The sequence below is a fragment of the Arvicola amphibius genome, chromosome 7 (assembly GCF_903992535.2).
Source record: "Arvicola amphibius chromosome 7, mArvAmp1.2, whole genome shotgun sequence".
NCBI lineage: Eukaryota > Metazoa > Chordata > Mammalia > Rodentia > Cricetidae > Arvicola > Arvicola amphibius.
This window is the reverse complement of record NC_052053.1, coordinates 44,610,754-44,620,987: the sequence shown is the minus strand read 5'-3', so window position 1 is coordinate 44,620,987 and position 10,234 is coordinate 44,610,754. Positions and strand designations below refer to the sequence as shown.

The window sequence follows — 10,234 nt, the reverse complement described above, 5'->3', positions numbered from 1 at the left end:
ATAGACAGATAACTCTTCTCCATCACTGGTTGATTATTCAATATGTTGACCTTTTAGCTGCTCCTACACCTGTTAATCTAACACCTGTAATTTTCTAATTTCAAAGGCCATTGTTACACCCTCACAGGTTTGCCAATTAACCATTTCAAAGGTAGTGCCAGTTGGTACATTTGAAATATCACAATCTATATGCCCTGTTTATGTACAACCTGAAGAGTCAGTGACTGTTCTTGATAATACATTTTAATATTTTTCTCAGAAGCATACATTAATTTACAGTTTTTTCTGAGATTGGAGAAATGTTAACCTATGTTTTCCATTGCTGCAACAAATCTCATCTCCATAAATTCAGTGCTATATTAGCTACATATAGTGTTAATTTTCGTATTTGTCCTTCTGGCCCTGTAGTATGGACTTATCATATACATATATTTACCTGAGGTAAAAACTTCAGTGGAACAAATATGGGCCTTACTTTCTTCCATCGGGGCATAGCCTGAATAGAATTTATCCTGCCCACTCTCTAAAACCCATGGTTTATGCTCTGTTGATGCAGCAAAGCCAGCCAGGCTTCACAATGTGGTCAAGTGTTTATTGAAGTCACAGACACCAGTAATTCTTCTCATCCATGGTCCAAATGACTAAAGGAAGTCAAACATATTAGCCTCACACAAGAAGAAGATGCAGAGAAGATTTCACTTTACTTGGGTACAGGGACACAAGGGAAATTGAGGACAAATCCTCAGAAAATTACAGGGTGGTTCCCCTCACAGGAAAGATCCACAGCTATGATGGCTCCCAACACATTCATGCGCCACAGAAAACAGTGAAAACTTGAGACTTAGCCTGTTGTAGAATTGCCCTTCAAGAATAACACCCACAGTTTCTTCAGCAGCTGTGCTGACTCAAGAAACCACCCAGATCCTCTCTGGACCCAAATAAACTCAAGGTGAGTTCTTACACCCTCAGCTGAGATTCCGGCCACTTCCTGTCAGATCTCCCTACCAGATGCATGTAACTCAGGCTCAACCGCACGTGGTCTCTTTTGAGATAAATAAGTGGTTAACCGGGAAAACTCCACCTAAATAATAGTGGGGAGGTTGTCATCCATCCTAGGGTGAGGCTTTTCAGTGATGAATCTGCTTATATATCACCCACGTTCCTGTAAGCAACACTGCACCCTTGATGATTATGCAGTCATATTACTTTTTAGTTCACCAAGCTGGTTTCCTTTTGAAATGTACACCGTTCTATTGCATGGGCCAGTCAAGGGTGCGAACATGTTTGTTCATTCACACACAGCGCCTCTCAGAGACTCAGGAGCACCTTCACACCATCCCGTCCCAGAAGCCTCCAGGACAGCTGGAGGGCACAACATGTAACCTATCTGTTACTTCAATGAAGAGGATCCTTCATGCTGGTCCATGGGCATGTTCATTTTGAGCTACACAGTGTCCCCTGAGGTCCTTCCTCTCATTCCCTCCTCAGTGTGCTCATCTTCTGTGGCTGAGACTGAATGGCTGGCATAAATAAGGTCCAGGGTTCAGATGGGCTGACTTCACTGCACACATTTCATGGTCATGGTAGCCTGGCCTTCAGGAACCTCATGCAAAGGCAAATCCCAGTCTGACCCAAGTCATTACATTAAAGCTTCCTGCCTTCATGGATTTGGGAAGATAGCAGAAAGAGGGACTGTCTGCTTTTGTGTAAAGATAACTGTCCCAGAAAAAAGGCCTGTGGTGTGCAAAAGAAGGAGAGTTTGGTGGTATTTTAGTGGAGATGTGGGGTGCATTTCCCTTTCTATTTATCTGAACTCAGGGAAGAGCATGCTTGCATTTGACTTCCTCCATATTTGGAGTGCCTGGGTCAGGACCCCTCTGATACTGGCACTCTCAGCCCCAGGATGCCTAATCGATGGAGATAGTAAAAGCTTTGCCAATGAGCCCTGCCTTTCACATTCACAGAGCACAATTCCATCTTCATCCATGGCCCTCCCACCTGGACAACCATTCCACAATAGGCTCTGAGACACAGTGGAAGTACTGAGATCCCAGTCTCTTGTACTGATGTACACTCGCTGACCTGCACATGCCTGTCTGTGACTTTGCTCACCCTCCCCTCCCATCATTAGCCAGCATGCATGTTCTTACCCTGTCCCTCTTACCTGCTTCCACAGGTGTCAAACCAGCTCTATGAACCTGTGTGCCATGGTATGTTAGTTATGTAGGGAGCTAGGATAAAGGTAAGGCTTATGTGGCTGCTCACACCAAGAAACACAAAACCAGGAGTCATTTGATCACACATGGAGCATAGATCAGGTAGTATCTGCCACCTTTACTGAAAACTGAGGCATTGGTGATGTGGACATGGGGTTTGTCTTCTCTCGGTGCTTGGCATTCTACCTATAGGAGCAGAGGGTGAGTGAAGGGATTAGAGCACCCATTTCCTCTGCAGACTGTGTGTTACTTCTCCATGCACTAAGTTTCTCTGGATAACTCACAGGAATCTGTTTCCAAGCAGAGAAAGAGACAGGTGTCTGGGAGGGGTCTTTTGATGGAGAAGGGTCATCTGTCTATGTGTTACTTTCATTGGTTAATAAAGAAACTGCCTTGGCCTTTTAATAGGACAGAAAATTAGGTAGGCGGAGTAGACAGAACAGAATTGTGGGAGAAAGAAAGCAGAGTCAGGCAGATGCCTCAGGCAGAAGCCATAGCTCTTCTCTCCGAGATGGACTCAGGTCAAGAATCTTCCTGGTAAGACACCACCTCGTGGTGCTACACAGATTACTAAATATGGGTTAAAGCATGATGTAAGAGTTAGCCAATAAGAGGCTAGAACTAATGGGCCAAGCAGTGTTTAAAAGAATACAGTTTCCGTGTAATTATTTTGGGTAAAGCTAGCTGGCGGCCAGGAGCTGGGAAGCGGCCCGCAGCTCCATCAACAGTCTTTGTATGGTCATTGTCTTACAGGGAATGGTGAATGGAAAGGAATTAGAAAGAAGCAAAATCTCAGTCTCATTACCATCACATCTAGGGTTGATAATGTCGGCTCTATTCAGTCCTAGGTATTCTATAGTATCTTCAAAATCCAACAGCATTGTTCTCTTTGGAACCATATTGTGACCTGCAGGATACATGGGTATGGAACAAGGGGGTGGAAAAGACTCCTACTATAGACACTCAGACCACAGGGATTTTCTGGGACCAGAGAGATTTCAAACCACAGAAAGAGCATCTCCAGCTAAATATTCCTGTGCAAAAAGGGGGGGTCAGGTAGGAGCAGTCTAGAGAAAATCATGTTTACATCTTGTTTGGAACAATATCACCTGAGCACACAATCTTAGGCAGTGTGAGGCGTACCTATGAACATTGCCATCTTGACATGTGTTTTGTTAATCTTGCTCACATGGAAGGCAATAGCAAAGTCCTTCCCACCCAAAAACATGATGTAGATGCGGTGCTTTGGCCCTGTGGAGAAAGGTAAGTCATGTGACTGAAGGCTGATGGCACCAGAAAAGGAAGAGCATGAATCTGAGTACTTACAGATGTAGAAGGTATTAGGGTTGTCCTTATCACGATCCAGATATATCTTGAACTCAATACACCCTGTGGGTTGTCTGTAACACAGGACAAAAGCATGGCTCTCTCCCTGGCTCTAGCACTGTCCTTCCCTGTTTCCATCTATGAGCCATACAAGGAATGAACCACAGATCCTCCTTCTGATACACAGAGCAGCTATTCAAGCATCAGCACATGGCTTTCCAAAAGTTCTGTGCCACCTCCTTGTGTGCTCCACTTCATGGCAGGTGGAAAACTCAGAAAGAGATGGTATTTTTCTAAAGACTTGTCCATCTTCCTAGTTCTGGAAAAGTTTTTTGCCAGCTCAGACATTTATCCCCAGAAGCTAGGTCCTTCCTTGACTCTGTTAATGTATCTTCAAAGGGATGCCTCAGGAGACAGAGCCTGGGACCTGCCCTCCCTACCCCTGAATCCTCATTGCACATGGAAATCAATGAAATCTTGAGGGCTCTGAGGTTCTGTGCCTGCACAGAAACAAGCACAGCACCTATACTGACTCCATGGAGCAAGCTGCACTGGGAAGGAAAGTTTTGGTTTTCTAGGGAGTGCCATAGAGCCACATGTGATGCAGTGGGCCTCCTGTTTGTAGTCGTCCTCTGCTTACACTTCTGTAAGTCACCTGACACATTGCCCAGACAATACAAGTGGGTTCCATGTCAACATGGAGTGCCTAGTTAGGGTTAGGAGTGTGGGAGTTGATGAAGCCTAGGGCAGAGAAGGTTGCCCGAGAGTGGGTACTCACAAGAGGTTCATCCTAAACTCCAGCTTGCCAATAATGTTCCTGACGAATGTGAAGGGCGGCAGTGGGCTGAGCTTCTTCTTTGCAGGAATAGGTATGTTTCCTGTCCAGCGAATTATGTACCACTTTCCTAGAAGCTAGAGAGCAAACTCACCCTTGAGGGGGAAACATGGAAAGGGGAAACCGAACAAATAGGCTCCAGACTGGAGATGAGGTGGGGGGAGGTAAAGGAGGGTTTGGAGTAGAGCTGCTGTACCATTTGAAGGGACATGATACATGGAAGGCTCAAGCAGAGCTCTGGTCATGGTTAGTCCCTGTCTGTCATGAGCAGGCAGATCCAGGCAGAATAGGACAGGGACACTGAGTGGGAGATCATTCCTAGGATAGGTTGGTTCCAGCATTCCTGCACAGGTTCCACATAAACAGTAGAGAGTGGTCACTAAGGTCCTCATTTGGACCTTGGGAGCTCAGTCCAGTGCTCCAATGTGGGTCTCCATCCAATGCCAGATGAAGGTTCTATGGTGATATGCAAGATAATCATCAGTGTGGCTATAGTAAAGGGCCAGTTCAGGCCCCCTCAGCTGCTCAAGGAGCAAGCTGGAGACATCTCCTTGGACACCTGGGAACACCTCTAGAGTCCAATCTCTTGCCTACCTTCAAATGGCTCCCTTAATTAAGATATATACTTCCCTGATTCCATATCCACTCTTCCTCCATCCCAACTATCCCATTCCCCCAAGCTCTCCCCATCCTCCCCTTCTCACTTCTCTCTCCCCATCTCCCCTTACCCTCATCCTACCCCCACCCCCAATTTTTGCCTGGCAATCTTGTCTACTTCCAATATCCAGGAGGATGACTACATGTTTTTCTTTGGGTTTACCTTCCTATCTGGCTTCTCTAGGATCATGAAATATAGGTTCAATTCTATGGCTAGAATGCACTAATAAGTGAGTACATACCATATTCAACTTTTTGGGTCTGGGTTACCTCACTCAGGATGGTGTTTTCTATTTGCATCCATTTGCATGCAAAATTCATGATGTCATAGTTTTTTTTTACTGCTGAGTAGTACTCTAATGTGTATATATTCCACACTTTCTTTATTCATTCTTCCACTGAAGGGCATCTAGGTTGTTTCCAGGATATGGCTATTACAAATAATGCTGCTATGAACATAGTTGAACAAATGCTTTTGTAGTATGATTGGGCATCTCTTGGGTATATTCCCAGGAGTGGTATTGCTGGGTCCTGGGGTAGGTTGATCCCGAATTTCCTGGGAACTGCTACACTGATTTCCAAAGTGGTTGCACAAGTTTGCATTCCCACCAGCAATGGATGAGTGTTGTCCTTACTCCACATCCTCTCCAGCAAAGGCTATCATTGGTGTTTTTGATTTTAGCCATTCTGACAGGTGTAAGATGGTATCTCAAAGTTGTTTTGATTTGCATTTCCCTGATCTCTAAGGAGGTTGAGCATGACCTTAAGTGTCTTTTGGCCATTTGAACTTCTTCTGTTGAGAATTCTCTGTTCAGTTCAGTGCCCCATTTTTTAATTGGATTAATTAGCATTTTAAAGTCTAGTTTCTTGAGCTATCTATATATTTTGGTGATCAGACCTTTGTCTGTTGCGGGGTTGGTGAAGATCTTCTCCCAGTCATTAGTTTGCCTTTTTTTAGTGACAGCGTCTCTGCTTTACAGAAGCTTCTCAGTTTCAGGAGGTTCCATTTCTTCAATGTTGCCCTTATTGTCTGTGCTACTGGGGTTATACGTAGGAAGTGGTCTCCTGTGCCCATATGTTGTAGACTCTTTCCCACTTTCTCTTCTATCAGGTTCAGTGTGTTCAGATTGATATTGAGGTCTTTAATCCATTTGGACTTGAGTTTTGTGCATGGTGATAGATATGGATCTATTTTCATTCTTCTACAGGTTGACATCCAGTTATGCCAGCACCATCTGGCAATTATACCAAAGGCAATCTATAAATTCAATGCAATTCCCATTAAAATCCCAACAAAATTCTTCACAGACCTTGAGAGAACAATAATTAACTTTATATGGAAAAACAAAAAACACAGGATACCCAAAACAATCCTATACAATAAAGGAACTTCTGGAGGCATTACCATCCCTGACCTCAAACTCTATTAGAGAGCTACAGTAATGAAAACAACCTGGTACTGGCATAAAACTAGCTGACAGGATTAATACCATTGAAAATCAAAAGTTAGCTGAAAAAATTAATACTATTGAAAAGGATAACATTAATTTGACAGACAAAATTCAATCCATGTCAAAGAGTGCTGAGAAATTATCTTAAAGAATACATACTCTTGAATTTGACAATCAAAATCTGCTAAAAAGTTATGATAAGTTAGCAGATAGAGTATCTCTCCAGGAAGGCAATCTGCACACCATCCAAATATTATCTAAGGATGAGAAATTATCCTTAATAGAAACATTTCATATCTTAGAATCATATGAGCAGAATGAGGACCAGAGGTTATGTGAGTGAATAAAATCATTAGAAATATTCAGAGATCAAGAGATTCAGTCTGTACAAAAGACAGTGGTAAAAGATTTGAAATGATTGAGAAAATTATCAGAACTGATGAGCAGAGAAAGAAGGTACAAGGAGAGGATTTAGCATCATCAGTACCTGTCAGAGTCAGAGGCAACTTACCAAGAGTTTTAGCTACTTACCCCATCACCTCTGACAAATCATCAAATACTATATGCCCAAAGGATTCAATGAATGTAGATGGAAACCTATAGGTATGAATGATCTAAAAGAAATTAAGCAAACAGTAGTATGTTATAGCTTGTATTCACCATTTTTAGGGAGATGGTAAAGACATGGGTTTTCACAATAAGGATACCTCACACAATTGGCTTCAATTAGTTACAGTGGTCCTGGAAGACAGTCCACAACTACTGTGGAAATGCTACTAGAGAGAAGAGGTAAAAATTTTAGAATAACAGGGAAGAGGAAAATAACTTGAGGCTTCCCAAGATCAGATTCTTGGCGAGGGTACTTATGGTGATCCACAGGATCAAGTTCTTTATGATGAACACATCTTGTCCCTATGCCACACAGCGGTCTTAAATGTTTGGGACAGGATTCAATAAGTAGGAAAAAAATTGACTCATATGCTAGGGTTACTCAAGGCCAAAGAGAATGCTTTAGTGACTTTTTGCAAGATTAACTAAGCTTGTACAAATAGGAGTAACAGACCCAGATGATAGACAGGTATTTATTGAACTTCTGGCTTTTGAAAATGCCAACTTAGAATGCAAAAAAAGTTAAAAAAAAGTTTTAAAAAAGTTTTTTTTTTTTTAAAAAGTTTAAAAGTTAGGTAGGCACAAATGGATGAATGATCCTGCATACAATGAACATTGAGACATTTGACTATAACACTGAATCTTTGGTAGGAGAAGCAATTTCCAAAGGTATGAGGAGGCATCAAAATGCCAAATGCCAAATGTAGTAGAATAGGACATCTGAGAAGGGATTGTAGACAAGGCATTCCTAGAAATAATGTCTTTTCTGGGAATGACAAAAATAGAAGGTCTCAGTCTTCTGGATTATGTAGAAGATGTGCCAAAGGCCGACATTGGACCAATGAATATAGATCAGCAAAAGACAAACAAGGTGGCTCAATACCATCGGGAAACTCTTTGGGGGTTTTCTCCCAGGCCCCCAGGTCAAATATGGTCCAGTTATTCTCAGTCACTGCGGAGGATATGTTTCAAGGCCCTTACTAATTATTTTAGAAATTCTCTTTCCATAATTCTAAATACTCAGCCGTAGAATGAATTAAGTTTTAAGCATGAGTGCATCAGTACACGAGATGGGCTGCAGTTGAAGCACAAGATGATTGACACTCTTGGTCCTCTTGCAGTTGATGAAGATAGTGCCTTTCACAGTGACCGTAGCTCCTGTTGGCATCCAGGCATTTACATCAGCCTGCCCTAGGGACCTAAAAGACATGTCACCAGCACCAGCCACAATGTGACACAGTGACTACTGTAGCCACTGAGTAGAGCTCTCTCCTTATGCACATGTGCTATATCCCCTTATAAAAAGTAATCCCTTCTCACCCCTCTTCATTCCATTCTTGTTCTGAGGCTGCCTCTGCACCCCCTAAAACCTCCTATGTGAGCTCTGTTGCATGATGTGGCTTTGTGGTGCCCCTTGACTCCAACCTGCCAAGGTTATCTTCCATTGTTAAACTATTATATTCATGTTGTGACCCTAGAAGATCCAGGTATTTGAGGCATATCAGGACCTGTACTCAGCCCACCTGAAACAGGCTCACTTTCCAACTAACTAATCTCTGGGCACTTCCCCTAATACCAGCAATGATTGGTAAGTCTCTCTTCTTCCGGCCAGTGCAAACACTTCTCTGGATCGGTGAGAGTGACTGTTGAGTGTCTGGCACCCCTCTAGTATTTTTGGAGGTGGAGGAACCCTCAGTCATTGTATTTTAAGGTGCTGTTGATGTTCTTCACCGACACCCACCTCTGGCAATTTCCCATGAGTGAGGCTTAATCTCTTGAGGATGGTCTTTTGCTCTTTGGCCTCATTCACAAGCCTTGGTACCAGTCGATCACATCTCATTTGGGGTCTTAGCCCTTCATCCCTGCTCAGTGAATGTTAACTCACTGAACATCTTGCTACCACTTAATCTGGACCTTCCTGGATTATTTGTACACAGGATATTCAGGCTTTGGATTTTCTTCCTCCACCTTACTTATGGAAACTGCATCCTTGACCATACCTCCAAGCTCCCCCTGTGATGTGTTTTGGAAAACCTGAAACCTCTAAACAAGCACCTCACTTAAGGGCTTCTAAAATTATCTGCCTTTGCAGTCAAATCTGGCTCTAATACCCCTTAGATAATAAGTCCAGTTGATTGCCTACCAATTAGATCCCAATATTATATGGACCTTTGCAACTTCTGCCAGCGATTGGGTAGATGGAAGGAGGTACCCTATATCCAAGCTTTCTCTTATCTTTACTCCAATCCTTCTGTTTTTCCTGTTCTCCCACTCAGTTATGAAATCTGAGCTAGAAGGATGCGCCACTACTCTTGACCCTGCTAATGAGCTTCCAACTTAAATGCCTTGATACACAATTCCTTCTCCTCATCTAGCTGCTTTGGTCTCCTCTTCTTCCTCTCCAGCAGGAGGCCACTCTGACCATCCCATTCTAGCACCCACTTTCACTTCATCAGCAGCTCCCCTGCTTCTTATCCTCACCCATCTGTGAGACACCCTCCATCTCTCTCTACCCAGCTTAACCCAGCCACATCTCTCCCTTTGTGGAAGGTTGCCAGGATGAATGGCCTAATTAAGGTATATGTCCCCCTTTTATCAAGTGAACTCTCTCAAATAGAAAAAAAAACTGGGGTCTTATAGGTCTAACTCTGTTTCTTTCACTAAAGAATTCCAATATCTCACCTCATCCTATAGTCTCACTTTCCGGAATATGTATATGATTCTAACTAACAACCTGTTTCCTGAGGTTGAGGTGAGTTTGGGAGCAGGATAGAGCACATGGAAATGAAATCCACCAAACGAATGCAACACACCCAGCCGGTGCTAAAGTGGTTCCCAACTTGGATCTCCAATGGGACTATAATACACCAGGTGGCAATCTAGCTAGAGATCAGTTTGTAACTTGCTTCCTGGCTGGTCTCTGTAAGGTTGTCCTTAAGCCAATAAACTATGAAAAACTCCAAGAGATCATCCAGGACAAACAGAAAAAACTCATCTCAGTTCCTATAACACCTCATAAAGTCCCTCTTTTTTCCTTTTTATTTATTTTTGTTGAGCTCTACATTTTTCTCTGCTCTTCTCCCTGCCTCTCCCCTACCCGTCAACCCTCTCCCAAGCTCCCCATGCTCCCAATTTGCTCA

At 43.1% G+C, this 10,234-nt stretch overlaps 1 protein-coding gene across 1 annotated transcript; it reads right to left on the bottom strand.

Moving 5' to 3' along the window:
• Nucleotides 1-1,804: 1,804 nt before the first annotated feature.
• LOC119819745 lies at nucleotides 1,805-8,934 on the bottom strand. The gene is made up of 6 exons (XM_042055390.1): nucleotides 8,836-8,934; nucleotides 4,321-4,454; nucleotides 3,543-3,616; nucleotides 3,360-3,467; nucleotides 3,022-3,123; nucleotides 1,805-1,998 (listed from the first exon to the last, which is right to left on the bottom strand). Exons 1-6 carry the CDS (start codon nucleotides 8,932-8,934, stop codon nucleotides 1,805-1,807), a joined length of 711 nt encoding a protein of 236 aa, XP_041911324.1.
• Nucleotides 8,935-10,234: the final 1,300 nt, after the last annotated feature.

Bases quoted from the DNA above. Each gene is read 5' to 3' on its own strand.
- LOC119819745 (XM_042055390.1), bottom strand. From the start codon at position 8,934: ATGAGATGTGATCGACTGGTACCAAGGCTTGTGAATGAGGCCAAAGAG. The intron at 3,617-4,320 runs GTGAGTACCCAC...CCTGTGTTACAG, and splicing joins GAGTTTAGGATGAACCTCTT to ACAACCCACAGGGTGTATTG. The intron at 1,999-3,021 runs GTAATGAGACTG...ATGGTTGTCCAG, and splicing joins TATCAACCCTAGATGTGATG to GTGGGAGGGCCATGGATGAA.